Source organism: Neltuma alba, unplaced genomic scaffold (genome assembly GCF_004799145.2).
Source record: "Neltuma alba isolate B1F8T4 unplaced genomic scaffold, ASM479914v2 tig00005880_pilon, whole genome shotgun sequence".
NCBI classification, from domain to species: Eukaryota; Viridiplantae; Streptophyta; class Magnoliopsida; order Fabales; family Fabaceae; genus Neltuma; species Neltuma alba.
Genome location: NW_021634266.1, coordinates 1 through 19,559, shown reverse-complemented (window position 1 = coordinate 19,559; position 19,559 = coordinate 1). Strand labels below are relative to the sequence as shown.

Here is a 19,559-nt window from a genome sequence, read left to right as displayed (position 1 = left end):
GTTTTCGTTTTAGTATTAATTCTGTCGTGTATTTATTTAGCATTAACATTGACAACATACAGTAAATATGCTTTCTATTTTGGTGCCTTTTCATATGACAGAATCTCAAATTTCATGTTTTGTAACATCTCAGCATATATTCTATTAACAAAGTGTTGAAACCAAATAAAGATTACGGCATTCTGCTTACCTTGTCCACAAGCCAAACAGAAATCTAACCAAGAAATTAAGATGTCATACGCCAACTTTTTTTTTTTTAAGATGGAGGTCGTTCCATTAAAGCAACAGATGAAGAGCAAAGAGATTACTGAAGCTAATATTTATAAACTACTATTTATCATTAAAAAACCTTTGCAGGCTGGATTTTTTTTCCCAGTGCCAACATTTATTTGAGATTCATGGTTCTAATGATAGGTCATACACTGATCTATTTTTACCCCATATTAAACATCTATCAATATTCTACCACTCACTCTGCATTGAGTATATCCAAGAAATTGGAAGATTGATAAAGAAATTTTATAGTTGCATTACTGCCTAGTTTAAGCCAGATGTCAAACAGTAATCAAATATAAATTCGCAAAAAAATTAAAGTCAGAAAAGGAAGCATAATAGCACAATTGCAGTAGAAATAGATACCAGGAAGCGGCCTCTTCAAGGGCAAAGAGAACACCACCTACTGGAGCACGAAATGCAGCAGCAACACCAGCTGCAGCGCCACAAGTAATCATGTCTCGCCGGTCTCGATCATTTTTGAAATATCTTAGCCCCATCCAAGTCAAGCGATACTTGCGCGATCCACCCTGCCCTAACAAGGAAGCAATGCATGCACCTGTGTGTACCATAGGCCCCTCTTTGCCCACCGCAAATCCAGCAGAAACTCCAAGGATGGCACCAAAAACCTGTCACAGATGAAATCATGAGTTTTATAGATAACGTTAATATTTTAGTAAAAGATCAAAGGAAACAAATAGAAGTTTGAGTTCTGTTCTTAACACCAAAAAAATGTAAGAATGAAAATAAAAATGATAAGAGCAAGAAATAGTTTTGTGGAATTATATCATTATTCACCTTCACAAAAAGAGTGGTTGGAGCCAGTATATTATGAGCATCAATACCATTGAGATAGGCTTTCACCTCAGGAATACCAGAGCCTGCTGCAGCTGGAGCAATGAAAGCACAAAGAGATCCAGCCGCCGCTGCTAAACCTATATTGCAACCAGCTAATGCCACAAATGCTAGAATGTATCTGTACTGAAACTACTATATTGTGAGAATAAAGGGAGGCAATGTTGTGAAAAAGCTATGCATGCAGTTTGGCTTATTCTGTCAAATAATTTCCACCAAGCCAAATGCTAGATAGCATTTTTAGGGGTGGATGCATCTTAAATATGTCAACTCTTTCTCCAATAAAAACTAAGACCAATTGGAAATAAAGGTAAATGGAAAATGATTAACCGCCAAATTTTTTCATTGCTTGTATTTGTAAGGGAAAAAAAATTTAATTATCTTGGGATTTTCAAACAATATTGTCATTCCTACTGAGTGTCAGCAAAGTTTTTTTTAATGAAAAAAATTTGAAAAATGAAATAAAAGTGCCCGAAGCATATAAGGAGTATTAGCTGTGACAAGAATGCAATACATATCACATGTACACCATTTTCTAGTCATGAATGAGGGGATCGATCAAAAGGTAAGAGACCTTAATCTTGACAGAATTCTGCAAATCATGCTATAAGCAAATAATACACATCTTATCTAACGCATAGTTACTAGCAACACAAGCAGCATATGCCGCAGGCAAAAAATAAACAAGCAGCATACGCCAAATAAAGTTTTGGCTAAAATGTTATTAAATGTTAAGAATGCAGAGTTGGTAAACCAAGGAGCAAGCTCACCTGTGCTGGGACATGAGGTTGGACGCCAGAAGCAGCTTGAAACCAGCAATATTCTCAACGGCAATATTATTGAGGAAGCCAAGTAGACCAGTGCCTAATCCAATAAGAGCAGCAAATGCCCACTTAAGTATCACATACTGGAATATCTGAATCTTGCTCCTTGATCTCCAGTCCTGTTTAAATATTTCATTCTCAAATATCCTGAAATAACAGAAACCTTATCACTTCCTACCACTAATGGATCTGCCAAAACAGTTACAAAAATTCCAGAGTTTATAATACAGTGAGGTACTCAGCTTTCTGATTTTTTTTTTTTTTAATTTTCATTATTTACTTCAGTGGATGTGTTACAATGGGAATCATGTGCTGAGGGAAACTTGCAAAGATATATAAAGATGGGGGAAAAGAAAAAAGTTCATATAGTTGCGAACATATAACCGGGCAGGAAAAAGCGCTTAAGACATAGATATAACACTTCAACCTAGCCTCCAAAAGGCAGAAATGCCCAAGACAGCTAAGTATAAGAAATAATGACTAGAAAGACCATCACTCTAGAAAATTGGCAGAGCCTTTTTTCATTTTGGTGGTGATCTGAAAATTGGCAGTCTTTATTCCTTCTTTAACCAATTTTACATAATATCTGTTGGTGCATTAATTTTACAAATCCAGAATCTGTTTTGAGCGATAGAATTATCTAGAACTGAATAAATGATAGAATTATCTTAACTCAAATGGCATACAAGGTACTTACTCATAATCAAGGCTTTCAATGGGGCTAAGGTTGGCACCAACTATGGCGATCTGCGAGGTGGTGTTGATCCTCTTCACCAGAAGTGGCTCTGTATATGTCATGTTTCTTTCAGAAAACTCTGACCAGTACCTCCCATTGTCCTTCCTATCCACTGGACCTTCGTTTTCTATGTCATTCACATCATCTCCATGATTCACATCATTTTCATTCTCCATCTTATTAACAACTGCACTTTTCGCTTTTGCAAGAATCTAATTTTAGCATATGTAGTAAGTATACCTGCAAGCAGAATCACATTATTATAAGCATAGTCAGATGCCTTCCCACAGGCATTCAAAGAGTCAACACATAACAATTCTTCTCTCTTTATTATTTCTCATTAAACTTTCTTGATTTGCATCGAAAACATGATTAGGAACCAGAGTTATCAACTTAGCGATGCAAAGTCAATGGAAACTTCGATTACTTCAAGAAACTGCATTCACAATAGTACAGTTAGGAATTTTGATGAAGACAAGTGCCAAAAGAGAGGACAGGTTGGATGCAATGAGAATCAAACCAGCAGATGCAGACTCTAAATTTTCTATAAAGTTATACGTGAAACAAAAAAGATGACATGTGAGTCAATTCTAAAACAGTGCAAGAAACATGACAAACTATCGGTGTGTTTGAACTAGATACCCATATATAAATCCGATATAAAGGGACTGAGATCGCTTTTGGAAAAAGGAAGAAGAAAGAACAGGATGAAATCAAATATATTTGATTATTAGTCAAATCTAATTCCTACTTTACACGCATAAATATAATAAGAGAGAAAACACAAAAAGGGCCTGGCGCAAGATAAAGTGATAATGAGAGAAAAAGCGGGGGGAAAGAAGCAGAAACATCAGATTGTTCAGTCCTTACAGTAATGAAATCGCCTTCCGCAGACTCCCCAAGGATCACCTGAAGGCTTGCTATTGGATCGCCAGACGGTAAGTCAAACCACTCCACCAAGGTCCAATTGACGGGAAAGTATGAAATAATAGAAACAGAAGCAGCTCAATAATTCATTTCAATATATACAACAAAGACCCTCTTTGTTTTTCCGTTCGCTGATTATTGCTGAAATAGCAGCCACAACCAGCGCGAGACGAAGAAAGAGGGGCAAGACCCTGAAATAATGGAACCTTTGTTCCAAATGGTAATTTCACAACTAGTTTGCGTTGTTCACTTGTTCTCATCCACGTCTCAGCCTCAATCAGGATTGCACTAATCTGCCAGAGACAAACCACTAATTTCCCTCCTTACATACTTAAAAATATCAAATTTTCAACCTACTTTAAATTACCTACCGTTTACATGGATTTATCAGGTTCAGATGCTAGTTTTTTCCTCTTCGGAGCCCTCCACATGAAGCAAGCTTATCGTAATTAATAAATTATTGATATTCGTTGAAAATGACGGCCGGGAAGTCAAATTTCTGACAGCGAAGCGTGCTTATCATAAGAACAGGAATTTTAACTTTCTTGTGTTGCTTGCTTAAATCGTTTTCCTCTGGGGTTTACACAAATGAGTGATTACCGTAAAGTAGATTTTGGGGTCAGGTTTTTGCTTAGTTGGTCCGTCGGAAAGAGACAAGCGGGGTTTGGTGCACCATGTTCTTAAATGTGCAATAGAAGCAATAATGGTATGGGCCACCACGTGTGTTCTCTGCTTGATGATGTGAAATCACGTGTTTATTGTAATAATATCAGCATAAGATCTATTACCACATTATTTTACTCTTGTTTAATTAATACTACCTCATGTTCTTAATATAAAACTCTGTTTGACTTTTATTTTAGTCCTAAATATAAAACCTTAATTCACTTTATCTCTCATATTTATATATTTTTTTCCAAAGTAACCCTTCTAATAATAATAGTTCTAGTCAATACACTTGATTAGTAAGGATATTTTAGGAAAGACAACACCTATTTAGAACAAATAACTAACTCAACTTACTTTCTTAATCTCCTCAAATTAGTCAACTTACTCTTATAATTAGAACCGGAGGTAGTAGTTCATAGCTCTGTTTGGCATCGTGATTAAAATAATTTAGAAACACATTTTATTTATTAAAATCGAAACAAAATTCATCTCACATATTTATCTTATAATTGAAATACTGCATATAAGTCATTCCAAACATACCACAGAATAACGATAATCAAATTATTTATATGAAAAGGTCAATGAAAGATTGTTAACCCAAGTGATCAAGATTTGGATCATATAAAACAAGGATTTGAGTTTAGTTTTGCTTAGAACATGATTGATGGGAAGCACGTAGATTATTTTATAAACATTTATTGAACTAAGCAAACTAAACGCAACATACTTAAGTTGTGGACATCATGCCCATCAAAAATATATGCATGATGTTCTCATCATAAAGTGTTTATTATAATTTGAACCGTCCCCCATTAATTCTGAATGTTCCGTAGTCAATTTAAATTTTGTATATTTTAAATAATTTTTATTTTAATAAATATAAAATTTAAAACATAAATAATTTTATAACTGACACTTTTTTTAAAAAAATAAATTTACCGTTGTGAAAAATTGGAGATTCAAAATTTTAAATATGGATGGTCAAATTAAGTTTTAGACTGTCCAGATTTCTTTATAGTAATGAGCACACGAGATGTAATGAGTATTAAATAAAGACTCCTCAAAATATCCTTAAAATATTGTTATTTTACTCTCAGGTAGAAAATATGTAAAGTTCAATCATATTCAAAATCATTGATTTAACTGGCTTGGCGATTAGTTTACCGGTTTGCTAGTTACATAGGCCACCTCTTTTTTAGTTTTAGTACTATGGTTAAGCAAAACATACTGTAATTTATGAAATAAATCGAATTACTTATTACCTCTAGTCATAAATATAATATCTAGCAATTGGTATTACAAATTAGATCTTATATTTGAGAACAGAGATAATATTACTTATAACAAAAACAATGTTTATGAGAATTTTTAATGCAATTTATTCTCATAGCCAGCTTAAGAAGAAGTTATCTACAACTTGGTGTTGTGCTGGGTTTCTACGTGATTGGCAGGTTTTGGTGTACTTCTTGAATTTCATCAGTTGGATGGGTTCAAGAAGGATGTGATTTGTTTAATCTTTGACAATCGTTCCACCCGCGGCATCTTTATGTGGAATGAAATTAAATTGAAATTTTTTTTAGGAAAACTTTCAATAAAACCCAGTTGAAATACCTAAGACCTATGCTTTTAACATATCCCTAATTAGGACATGAGCCCTAATTTAAGATTTCTGAAAGTTGTTAAATAATCAGAATAACTCTTTTAATTAAAATGAAAAATCGATTATTTTACTCCCCAAATGATCTCTTACTTCTTACTGTTATTTTTAGAACTAAAAATTTTTTTTAGTGTTTAAAATTTGTATATATATAAATAAAATCTTTAAAAATATTTTAATAAAAGATTTTAAGTTTGAACATAAATAGCCCTAAAATAAATTATTTTATTTTATTTGTCTAGATATTTATTTTAAGGAAATATTTTAATTATAAAAAAAATATTAATATTGTGCTTATAATTTAAGTTAGTTTTATTTATTTAAGCAAATATTGAATTCTAACCCAAAAACGTAATTTGAAACAACTTAATATAAAATATTTCTTGTCATTAAAATATTTTAAAATCTTAAAAATAAATATTTACAACCTGAAAATATAAAATATTTATTTAAAGGTACTTATATTGTAATTTAAAATCTTTGGTTAAAATATTTTTAAAGGTTTTAGTTATATATACAAATTTTAAACATTATAAAATTATTTATGTGTTTTTTAGTCACAACAAATAATCATAAAAGGAAAGAGTAATCATTTGGGAGGGATAAAACAATCAATTTTTTTCAATTAAAGAGGGGCATTATGGTCATTTAACAATATTAAAAAATTCCTAATGAGGCTTCATGGCCTAATTAAGAATTTATTAAAAGTATAGACCTGAATTTGAATTTAAGTATTTTAATTGGATTTAATTAGGATTCTCCCCTTTTTTATGATAAATCATTATATGTGGATTTTATTTTTTTTGCATTTTTAGAAAGTGATGTTTTGGGTGCTTTTTACATTGGGAAGATGACATAAAAACAAGTTAAAATTTGTAATATTTTAATTTTGGTACTTAAGGCTTCAAAATTTCAGAAAAAAAGTAATGTCTGATTGGGTATTTTGTAAATGTAATTAAATAACAAAAATGTATTTGTATCAAAAAGTTTATTAACAAGTTGTAAATTAATAATGATAAATATTGAACAGCTCATGAAAAAAATGTACTGGTAATTACAAATTTGATAATTTCTTTTTTTAAAAATAATATAAAAATATTTTAGTTATTTGACTGTATTTACAAAATACCATATTAGGTACTATTTCTTTTTTTGAGATTTTGAGCTCTTAGGTTTCTAAATTGGAATATTACAATTTTCATCTTCCTTATATATCACTTTCCCTTTTCAATATCATTTTTTCTTCTTATCTATTAATATATGTATTTCTTGTATTTGCATATACCAAACATCCATTTACTTTGGCCCACATTTTTCTTTTTTGGTTTTTATTTCTTTTTATCAAAATTCGATATACCTTATTTCAGGCCCTAATTGTATGTTCTTGTTGACAAATATGAAATATCTCTCTTCCCGTGAATGTGGTATTTGTTCAGGGAACCAACCCCCTTTCCATCATCATGGTAAATAACACTACGTTGTCTCATTTTCTCGTGGCAGGCCAAGTTTGTTAAGTTTGAATCACAGATGGCAGCTCTTTGACCATTAAGTATTGTTTTTTCTTGCCACAATGCATGTTTGTTTTTATATACTATTTCTAATTCCTAATATAAGAGCCAAATAACTAATTTAAATATATTAAAAAAATAGTTAATTTGATTATTTGTCACAAATATGTATTAGTCTTACTAAATTATCATTTTTAACCATGTGCATTGAAGCTACTCTTTGATGAAGACACCTTATAATTAATAGGGATATTTTGAGAAAAATTGAGAAATAAAGTAAAATGAAGTTTTATATTTAAAACCCAATCTAGCTTAGGAAAAGAGAATACTTAGCAAAAAATAATTACTCCTCCGGTCCTTAATATAAGACTCAATTGTTGAGTTGGTTTTAATCATAAATATAACTCATTTATCATATTTATCAATTTTTTCTAAATTACACCTATGGATACTCTCTCAACCATAATCAAGTAGAAGAGAGAGAGGAGATAGTAAGAAAAATGATTATGGTGTTTTAGAAAAAATATGTCACATTTCTTATAATTAACTAATTTACCTAACTTTTTTAATCTAATCAAATTAGTTAAATAGAGTTTATATTAAATACCGGAAGAGTATTTTACTATACATCGCATAAGATGCGGTGGAAAAGAAAACGATCCAAAAACGACGATCAACGCGGCCGCAAATATGACATTTGGTTGTATCTACACGTTTTTTTAACCCCAAGTACTATTTTTTATAAACAATTTATTTTTGTCATAATAATCAGGTTCAATGTCTTTTTGACAAATATGCTATACACAAAAAAAAAAAAAGAGGGATGGGATTATTGAAAAAAACATATTTTATAAAAGAATTCTGTCTCTCGGTTTTATTTGTAAGAAACAACTTTTTATCTAGAGTATTTATCTGTTATCATATTTTCCTATGCATTTTTTTTTGTTATTCAAACAATTAAAATTAATATGTTAGAAATAATGGGAATTTTATGGGATGGGGGTTATGAATAGCAGGAAGGACTTTTTAGGACTGGGATATTATTTCTCATGGTTTAAAATTACTAATATTTATTCTCTTTTAAGTTTTAATATTTGATTTGATAATTTTATTAGTTTCCGCTATCAGGTTTTTGGGGGACTAACGAGTTTAATGATGATGGAATTTATTTATATGAAGAAATACAAAACTTTGTTGATTTTGGAAATGAGGCCCCATCATGAACACATCTTATTGCTCTTTATTTTTTTTAAATAATCCCGCCCCCCTTTTTTCATATCACGGGCTCTCCCCCTCCTTTTCTCTCCATCTTTCTCTCTCTCTCCCCTTGTGTCAGATCGGTTGGCAGGAGGCAGAATTAAAATCGTTCAGATAAAAAAAAAAAAAAAGATTCCACTCCTAAATTAAAAGAAAAATAATACATGTAAGATCTGTCATAATATGAAAATCGTTTTTTTTTTTTTTTGATACACAAGAGACAAAGCAAACTAACTAAAAGTGGCAGCCTCCACGGTGTAATCCTTCATTACTAACTCACGCAACTCCTCAGTCATGAATGAGAACAAATGCAAACCAGGGGCGGTCCTTAGCGCCTTCTTGGCTAGATGGTCGGCTACCTCGTTAGTTGATCTCGGAATGAGACCCAGATCCACCTCCCAAGAGCGATCAACCAGAGAGCGAGCTTCAGAAATCAACTGGAGAAGATGATGGTCCTTATTTGAAGAATGATACAATAAGCGAATCACTTCAGAGGCATCAGTTTCGACGATAACCTTCCTAAAACCAACGTCCCACGTCATTTTCAGGCCACACACCAGAGCCCACAGCTCGGCAGCCAAGCTATCATCGTCGTTAGGATGGAACATAAAGCCGCTGATGAAGGAACCCACATGATTCCGCAAAATCCCTCCACAACCGGCTCCATGCAGCGTGGAGAAGGCACCATCAACGTTCAGTTTAACCCAGCCTGGTGGAGGGGGGGACCATTTAATACCCTGTACCGTGACACGGTGACCATTGAGATTACTACCTCTGAGTTTAGTTGCAGCCTGTTTCAGGTTTGAGAGGATGTGCCTTGCCTTGGCTATCAGCATTGCATTCGGGGTCCACTTGCCTTCAAAAATTCTCTCGTTCCTACGTGACCAAAGGAGCCAGCAAATAGTGGCAAAAAACTCACTCCAACCGTCGCCGAAGGAGCCCCCGGGGTTCCGTATATTGAATTGTAGCCAATCCGTTAACTCGAGGGAGAAGAACCTGTCCAACAAGCGGTATTTGACCATGGAAGACCAAAGGCATCTAGTGTCGTCACAGTCCCGAAGAACATGAAGTAAACTCTCGCAATGAGAGCTGCACCACGTGCAGATTGGGGTCGTCACCATACCTCTTTCCGCTCGAGCTTGATTCGTCAAAAGTTTATTGTGGAGGGAAAGCCACATGAATGACTTGCACCGTTGAAGGACTTGGAGTTTCCAAATTTTACTCCATATCGGGTTCGGAACCTGCTGGTCCTGTGTAATGAGAGAATAAGCTGACTTAATAGAAAAGACACCGTTCCTGTCGTATCGCCAACGTGCTTCAATATTACCCTGAGTTGCCTGAACCCCCTCCTGAACATATTTCCAAGCGTCTTTAATGCCTTTCCAGATGTTCGAACCAGGTCTTTCGTGATCTATAGTGGGCATCAAATCAGACCCACATCTATATTTGGTTCTAATTACCTTAACCCAAAGAGCATCCCGACGATTGACGAGGTTCCAACCCAGTTTAGCCATGTAGGCTTGGTTCTGGTGGCGTAAATGCTTAAGACCGAGACCTCCGTTCTTCTTCGGAGTGCAAACCTTATCCCAGGCTACCAGATGCGGTTTCCTGTGACCTTCGGAGGACCCCCATATGAAACACCTATTATGTTTCTCCACCTCTTCACACGTGGTTATAGGCAGGGAGGCAGTTTGCATCGAGTACTCTGGAATAGCTGAATGATTTCTATGTAAAATCACGGATCATTTTTACTGCGCATAACATATTTGTCAAAAAGCCCAGGTTCAATGCTTGGGCGAAAAGTATTTAATTATGCACATGTAAACCTACTTAAAAGGCATACTTGCTTTCCCATTTTTGTGTTTGCTTTAGCCGGGAAGCTAAATGTCCCCGGACACATGTCCAACTTGCAAGCTGCCCTGCCATGGGCCAATCTGCGCCCTCACCAGACCACAAAAGTTTTGACAATAGACCCGCTTTCTGGGCCTTTGATTGACAACTTTAAGGTCACCTTCGGTAGGTGGGTTGGCTTTTTTTTTTTTTTTGGTGAAACAGTAGAAACAAAAACCAATTACACAATGACTCTGCGAGGGAATTCCACCCCAGCACAGTCCTCTTTCAGAATCTCAGTTACTTCCCACGGTGGAGTGGACCATTCCTGCCTTCGGACTCCAATACTTCCGCTCAGTGATGCGAGTTTGTCAGCACAGCGGTTCCCTTCCCTGTATGTATGCTGAAAACTGATACTCCAGTCTCTATTAACTAGATCTCTGAGTTTCATAGCTAAGAGTTGATTGTACCTTCCCAATCTCTCGTTATTGATATCATTTACGACTTGTTCTGCGTCGCTTTCCACTATGATTTTCTTGAGAGCCAGATTCCAACCTAGCCTCAGGCCTTCCACTATCCCCCACAACTCCGTGTTCACCGCTTCCCCTTCCATTAATTTCATCGAGAAACCTTTCAACCATTCTCCACAATAAGGCTTTTATTTTAAGGCTTTTGATAGAATGGGAATGGTATTAGGATTGGGAGTGGTAATGGTAACGGTAACGGGATTAGAAATAAGGCTTTTATTTTATATTTGGTATGAGGCAATATATGAAAAGAATACATGCATCCATTTTATTGTAGAATAAAATATATAAGATTAAAAGACCAGAATGCCTCTTGCTATCTTAGGGCTTGAGACTCCAACCTTATGCACTCTTTTTTGGATAAAAAGGAAACCAGTGGGATCATTTTTTTTTTCAAAAAAATAAATGCGTTAAATTTTTCCTCTTGTTATAACAATAAATAAATAAATATTTTAAAAATCAGAAATGGTTTTCCATCATATTCTAGCAAATTTATATGTAAAAAAGTAATAAAAAATCAATAATAATTAAATTGAATGGTTAAAAAATCATTAATAACTTCTCAAAACTATAAAAAATTTTATCCAAAAAAAGTCATCACTAATTCCTTAAAATTTGGTAACACATTTTAAAATTAACAATATGTCAGATTAAAAGATAAGAAGCAAATCGATAAGGTAATCCATATCTTACTCCAAAAAGTCATCAAAATATTCCATGTGTGTCTGAAACAAAATATTTCATGTCTCAAAAGAAATTCCTCATAAACGGAATTCATCAAACTATCCAAGTTCAACCACACAACTATCAAAATATTCATCAACATATTTATGAAGATATTCATGAAGATATTATTTGATGGATCATATCAGCTTCCCCCTCTTAAGGCATGGCATGAAATCCAATCAATATGCCCTCATCAGACCTTTAGGAAATGAAAGAGCAAGTGTCTCAGACCTTGGAGTATGATGTCGTCACTATCATAAAGCTTATCTTAATAAGGGAAAGGCTTATTCTGAAACTTAGCAACTTCCTTGTGCGCCTGCAAGCATAATAATATGAGAAGTGAATCCACCTAAAAAAATAATACCAGCAATATATACCAGTAGTGGTGTCAAATAATACAATAAATTTGCCCAATTTCACCTCACTAACAATACTTACACAAATTTACATATGCTAAAGCTAACTATGATCAAGCAATTAAAAAAAAAATGTGAACACAATCTTTAAACCAGTTTAATTCAAATCCTTTCATCTACAATCTAAAAGCCACTGTACAAAGAAAAGAATTTCATTTCACCTATATAGAGAAACAAATCAATGCTTAATAGATCAAAAACCAAAAAGAAGCATGGAGATAAATTTAAAACTAGTGCTCCGTATGCTTTGTCACGGGAAATTCTGAAAAATTGTGGCGGATTACATACTCTTCCTTCAAGCCTCCAAATTTCAAATGCAATTGGCTTCAAAACCAAAAGACTATAAAGACTGTATTATTTATAAATGAAACCATGGGCATAATGGGAACAAATGACTCTACTGAATGAAACCAAAAAGAAGAAGCTAGAAAATATCTAGTGTGTTTATTTTTGTGTACTAAATTTGCTTCATCATTAGCCTAAATTTTTGTTGTCCTGTCTCTGGAAGGGATATGAATTCCAACTAGCTCTGTCATCATGTCAGGAAACTCCAAAAAATAAAACGTAAATATTTGTAAAACAAACCACTCATACTATTACTAAACAATATTTATCATTCACAATTGGTTGTCTATCAGGGACATCAATTTTAATAGGAACATTAGTAGCTGGAATATGTGCTTTTGTTACTCTCTTCAGGTCAGTAAATGCATCTAGTAATTGATTAGCTAAACTTTTTAAATTGACTATCTTTTGAACTTCCAATTCACATTCTTTTGTGCGAGGATCAAGATGAGATAGTGATAATTCTTTCCAGCTAATATCCTTTTCCAACTTCTTATTTTCTCCCCTCATTGTTGGAAAAACTAACTCATCAAAATGACAATCGACAAATTGAGCCGTGAACAAATATCCTGTTGATGGTTCTAGACTGTTGGGATTCTCATCCACCCCACCCACGAGAAGATCATACCCGTAACTCATAGCACCCATTTTCAAGGCAATTATATGACATCCAATAATGGAAGAATATAAAGACTCGGATGGGAAATAAGCATGTTTAGAGAGAGATTCTAACATAAGATTAACAGAACAAAAAATTACCCGTCAAAAACTTTGATAAATTTCTGGTTTGACGCAAAAGTGCAGTATGAGAAATATTCTCACCAAGCTCAAGTAATTCAATCGGCTAAACCATCCTAAGATTTTACAAAATAACATATATGTAATCATATTCTTCATCATCTTCTCTTAATCATATATAGTTCTTCGATCAACAACAATGGCTTTATCAAATGGTTTAAAAACAGAGCTAATAAATAATAGTACTCTGAAAAATGTTCTTAGCTTACAATCAAATCAACCAAGTAACAAGCCAACCGTTACTGAATATGGCTAGCAAAGAATTTGCGAATCAAAGAAGAAAATTGAAAAGAAATTGATGACGGAAGCAAAAAAAAAAGGGATAGAGTTTATCTTACCAGTCGTTGAAGACGATTGGACAAACAGAGTGACCGAGAGCAACTCCGAGGGCAACAGCACGAGTGATGGTAGAGAGTGTGTTAAGATGGCTATGGAGGTCGATGAAATGAAATCCATCAAAAATGAGATTAGGGCGAAAATGAGAGGGGTAATTTCATCTCAGAACTATTGTATATAAGGACAGTTTTGTCTTTTAGGTTTTTAATGCCACGATTAAAAAGTCATTACTAGGGGGAGAGGTGGGATTATACAATCCCACTAATGTGGCATTACTCAATCCTTGGTAATCTTCAATCCTTCATGCCAAACATCACTATTTGACTCAATCCATGATCCAATCACATTCCCTCCCCCTCAATCCCACCTACCAAACATAACCTAAGGGTATACCAGTCTAGTCCTTTTCAGTAGTCTGTCTTCAGAGAAAATGTTGGCCCTTAATATAAGTCCATCCTAAGGATATTAATAAGTACTTTCCAATTTTACCCCTTGTTAAATGCAATGAAAAAGTACAGGATGTTTTGATTGGAATTTGACTTCTTGAACCTCTTGCCTCTCTCTCTCTCCCCTCTCCCAAAGTCTTCATTTTTTATGGTCATTATGCTTTGTACAGTTGAGTGTCTTTTTCATATCCACTCTAGTGACTAGTTGAACCACCTCCTCTTGTCCTTTTCTCCCTATCTCTTTGTCTCTCCAACTTTTCATTTCCTGTGCCCACACTACTTCGTCCATCCAAGTGTTTGTTTTCATGCCCACACTGCTTCTTCTATTCCAATCAGATTTGGTGATCCACTCAAATTGCTCGTCTCCTTATTTGGCTGTTGTGATGAGAAACAACGAGTTGATTACAAGAGTTGAAGTTTCATATAACTAGGTAGTGAAGGATTTTGAAGACAGCAAAGATTTTGTTATACCATCTCATTTGCCGCACGTTATGTCGTCTAATCCTGTCATTAGTCAAACATTGGCAAAGCAAAGAGGAAATGATCCAAATATGAATGGTGACCTCTTCCATTTGGTCATTGAAGACTCTCTTGAGCGTGAGGAATGCCAAGTCCGTTCGTTCGACTTGAACCAGCTACTAGAGGAGGAGAAGTAGAGTCCAAGATGACAGATATGGTTTATGGATTTGATGAAACCATCTCTCTCAGGAAAGACTGTTGTGAAATTGACCTTAACAAATTTTCACAGGATGAGTGCAATGAGGATAACGATGCAGAGAAAGAGCGAAAGCGATTCATAAGGTCAATGTTGAAACTTTATTTTCTTGATTTTTATTGAATGTACAGCTATATTAGTATTATGACGAAGGAAAATGATTTTTGGTTGTTGATGATGTAGTTTTTGGCCATCTGGCTTTTGGTTTTGTTGAGGGTATTCTGCTACTTTTCCGATAGAATCTATGTAATTCAACACTATATTATTAGTTTTAGTCTAGTTTGGAACCAAATGTAAAATTTAGTCATGACTTATTTATGTTATTTGAAGAAAATGCCAAGACTTTGTCGATGTCTTTTCTTGCAAAAGAAATCACATATCAAATATATATCCAATCACTTAAGACCATATGCAAAAAAATCACATATCAAAAAATGCACAAAGAATGATATTGTTTTACCACCATGACATTACTAATGAAAATTCATTAAGTTGCAAAGTTCCTCACTTTAAACTAATTTAGTTATCCGACATGACATTGTTCAACCTATTGTAATTAAAATTAGCAAGCTTAAACTAAGAGATAAATTGACCACACAATAATTTAAACAAATAAACTTAAAAAGAGTATTTCATCCCCTATTACGGTATCATGCATCTACTTCTTCTAATTGTGCCAAAACTTCTTGTACTATAGATGTATCACACTTCAATTGATTTGGGAGTCCACCTTCTCTTTGTACCATATGTTTGAAACAATTAGGGGGTTTATACCTATTTGAACCTGTGGCCTTCATAACTTCCACCATAGTTGCTTGCAAAGTTAGGAAGATTTGTTTGCAAAGTTAGGAGGATTTGTTTGTTTGAAAAGAGGAGAGGCTTTAAGATTGCTTCACAGCACTAATGAGGTCATCTACACTTTTGGGTGCTTCTTTGTGTCATAGTGCTTGAATTGCATTAAAATAACCAAGATCTAACATTTAAGTCTGGAGAGTTTGGTGGGTGAGACATCAAATGAATGTTAAATCCACTATCACAAGTAACCCGATGAAACTCTTCATCATTATCATTTATGTGACATGGAGCATTGTCTTGTTGTATGATAATTGTTTCTCCTACATCATCCTTGGCCATTTTTCCTTTATTGCAGGTAACACCATATTGCAAAGAAAGTTTTCGCATACTTTTTATTAATTGATGAAATTGGCTTTGCTACCAAAGTACCCGGATCTCTATTTATGCTCCTTCTCTTTGTTGGCTCATAAGTCACAAGAGGGAAAGCACCAATCTTGCCAGAAAAAGTTTCATTACCATCATCATCAAATCTAGGTCTAGCCAAAGCTACCAAGAACATAACATTCCCAATGTAGTTCTTATTTTTACATGTCCGATGTGGATCCTCTTCAGTAGCTCCCCAAGTAATAATTCTACTTCTTTTTAGTCATGTAAAACCATTTTTCATCCATATGTATAATGTTATGCATAGATTTGAAGGTTGGACTATTTGGTATGCTATAATCTTCAAGCATTGATAAGCAAAACCACAATTGAGAAATCATATTTTCATCTTTTAAGAAGGGCTTGATTGTGTTAGTGTGACATCGTATAACCTTGGCCTTCATTAATCTTATAAGTAACGTTTTATTATTTGTAATGCAAATGAAAGAGACCTAAGTGTTGTCCGCTATTGAAGAGGGACCTCATGTAAGCGTTCCTCATCCAACTGAATTCTCTTACATCCACAATTTTTGGTCTTCCTATGAAATGCTTCATTTGTTTCCTTCATTCGATGCCATAATTGCTGAATAGTTTTTCTGTAAACAGAGTACATTTCTGCTATCTTATTCATTGTACCTGGCATTAGCTTTCCATTTGCAAATGACTTCAGCAAGATATATTTTCACTCTCCAATCTTCATTTGTTAGAAATTTTCTTTGCTTGATTAATGGTTGGCTTGATGACTCTCCTGTTCCATTCATAGGAAAACAAAACTAATAAATGATATCATGTATTCAACAATAGATATACGGAATATGTTATAAGTATGTGACTTCATAATATGATTTAGTATGTTTAGAATACAAAAATTACTTTGCTCTAGGAAGTACAATAGCATTATTGTCAACTATCCTTGCTTATAGATTGACATCGTCTACTGGGCGAAAGGTAGTGGTCATACATTGTAACAATTTTTCTACTTGTTTAATGAATTAAGTCACTAATTAATTTAAATTTCAATGTAATGTTGCTTTTTTCAATTTTTGGCCGAAGTTGGTTCAGTTTATTAAAGCTTTAATAAACGATCACATTGTCAAAGATGAATAAAGCATCTTGAGTTTATTAGCATTGCATTGGTGAGTTTAACTTCCTTTGCTTTCTTTATCCAATACTTGAAAGTTTTGTTTTTCACATTGAAAAGTATCATACATCCTCTTGCAGTGTTTAACTCATCTCTTGTAGGTTCAGCTATTTGTGTGGCCGTGCTCTGTTCCTCCTCAAACTCCATATCTTCGTGTATATCATTGTCATCTAGGAATTCATCTTCCAAACTTATGTTCAGGTCCATTCCATGTTGGTCACTAAAGGCGTTCTGATCGTTGTGTGGCTGGGGAACATCATCATTCTCATCACTACACACTGCAGGGGTTTTTCAAGTCTGGTAAGCAAAATTTCATGTTCTTGTTTCAGCTTCATCATAACAGAGCCTGTTAGAATCACCTAAAATGGCCGCATGTTTATTCTGTGAACCTGGGTGAATGTTTGAGTTTACAATCTCATCCATTTCATCTTCCAAACATAGTAAGAGGTTTAAATCTAGTGACTCTCGTTTGTGGTCTTTCATGAGATCAAGTGTGGAATTTTCATGCTTCCTTTGGTTTACCTTTTATAAATGCAATACGTTTTTGGTGATTTTTAAAATATTCCTTTACCCGCCTCTTTTTTCCAGAATTTTTACACTCAAATGGTGCTCAATCTGATTTTCAGGGAAAAGGAAAGAGGAGGAAGGAGTTTTTGTGTTGGTTGGTATGATATTATCCTTTGGAAATTTTCAAAACTCCAATCTATTGGGCATGTCGGGAAGAGTGAAAGATGAGTGAGAGAAACATGATGCTATAAATTGTTAACGAAGAGAGAGAACGAAAGTGGTGGCTAGCGTCAGATAAGGCATCACATGGTTTTTTTCCTATTATTATAAAACTCATTATTATTCAATATACCAAGGGCAATTGTGGAAAAAGCTTTAATCTCAGACATAATCAATGCCAAAAACTGTCATGTATTGGTATGCGAAATTGGTTAAAAGAGACTAATAAAAAGGACCAGAGTGGTACGCTGAGTTAATTCCTTAAAAGTACCAACAAAACCTGGCAAACTTAGTAGATAGCTGGATCCTAAATATGATATCCTAAGTTCGAACTAGGCATATGCATGGAAAATGGTTTATTAGGAGAGGCAAAACCCACTTCAATGATCTCTATGCCTTAGAAAGATTAGTCTCTAGTTATCAGTCAAGGGATATCACTCGGTTCCACAAAAAAAAAAAAATTAAAAGTGATTTTAGATATATGAGATAAGTATGTTAGAAAAATTTTATTTTGATTGATATGAAAGTATTTTTTTTAATTAATTATAAGGGGGTGCCAAACTCCTCCTCCAAGTAGTTCAAACCTATAGGGTCTGTTTGGGTAGTGTGGTTGTTTGGATCCATGTTTTGACACCAAAACGCACGATTCAAATGAAAAAACGGTGTTTTTTTTCAAGAAAGGTGGTGTTGGTTCAACATTTTTACAATTTGACTTTTGAGTCTCAAATGGGCTTATGGGAAGAAGCTAACGAACCTTGCTTTTAACAGTGGGAACTACCGATGCAGGGGAAAAGTAATATTTTTCAATTCCTTCCCAATAATAAATTAATTTCTTTATTTTTAATTATTTTATTTTCAATATTTCTTTTACAATTGTCACATTATATACATTTAATATTAAATATGTATTACTTCCTATCATTAATATAAGAGCTACTTGAATAATATGGAAAGATTAAGAAAGTTAGTTAAATTAGTTATTTATAATAAATAGATAATGTCTTATATCTAGGATCAAGTTAAATGTTAAACTAACTCTTATATTAAAGACCAGAGGTGGTATTACTCAATAAAAGTTATATCTTTTTTAGTTATTTTATATCTAAACTGATTTTTTCATTAATAATCTAAATAAGTTTTAATTTCTCAAACTGATTTATTTTAAAAGCTAATCCAAACATAAATCACATTATACTATTTGACTTTTATCCAATCCAACTTTTGTAGAAGTTATATTAAAAAAAAGTTACCTATATCCCCACTAATCCAAACACACCCTTAGTAGTAAAAAAAAAGTAACTTATTTTCAATTTGACTTTTAAAAAAGTGATATTAGAGAAAAGTTAAATTGAGTGGTATGATTTGTATTTGGATTAACTTTTATAAAAGTTAGCTTGTAAAGTAAAAAAGTTGTTTGGATTATAATTGAATAAGTAAGTTTAGTTTTTAAGATGACCAAAATGAGTATGACTTTTATTAAATAATGATAAATGGTTTAAAAATATAAATTTAAAAAAAAATATAATAATTTTAAATTATTATAATATCAAAAAGTTATATTTAATTAATAAAAATATATTTAAATTAGAAATTGTGAAAATTTTGAACCAAATAATATTACAAAAT

General features: G+C 33.5%; 1 protein-coding gene across 1 annotated transcript; it reads right to left on the bottom strand.

Moving 5' to 3' along the window:
- Nucleotides 1-265: 265 nt before the first annotated feature.
- Nucleotides 266-3,790, bottom strand: LOC114748969 (chloride channel protein CLC-c). Its single transcript, XM_028937435.1, has 5 exons — nucleotides 3,559-3,790; nucleotides 2,650-2,928; nucleotides 1,899-2,099; nucleotides 1,072-1,249; nucleotides 266-902 (listed from the first exon to the last, which is right to left on the bottom strand). The coding sequence occupies exons 2-5, from the start codon at nucleotides 2,862-2,864 to the stop codon at nucleotides 555-557; spliced, it is 942 nt and encodes a 313-aa protein (XP_028793268.1). The 5' UTR covers nucleotides 2,865-2,928; nucleotides 3,559-3,790; the 3' UTR covers nucleotides 266-554.
- Nucleotides 3,791-19,559: the final 15,769 nt, after the last annotated feature.

Bases quoted from the DNA above. Each gene is read 5' to 3' on its own strand.
- LOC114748969 (XM_028937435.1), bottom strand. From the start codon at position 2,864: ATGGAGAATGAAAATGATGTGAATCATGGAGATGATGTGAATGACATA. The intron at 2,100-2,649 runs GTAAGTACCTTG...CTGTTATTTCAG, and splicing joins ATTGAAAGCCTTGATTATGA to GATATTTGAGAATGAAATAT. The intron at 1,250-1,898 runs GTGAGCTTGCTC...GTTTCAGTACAG, and splicing joins AACCTCATGTCCCAGCACAG to ATACATTCTAGCATTTGTGG.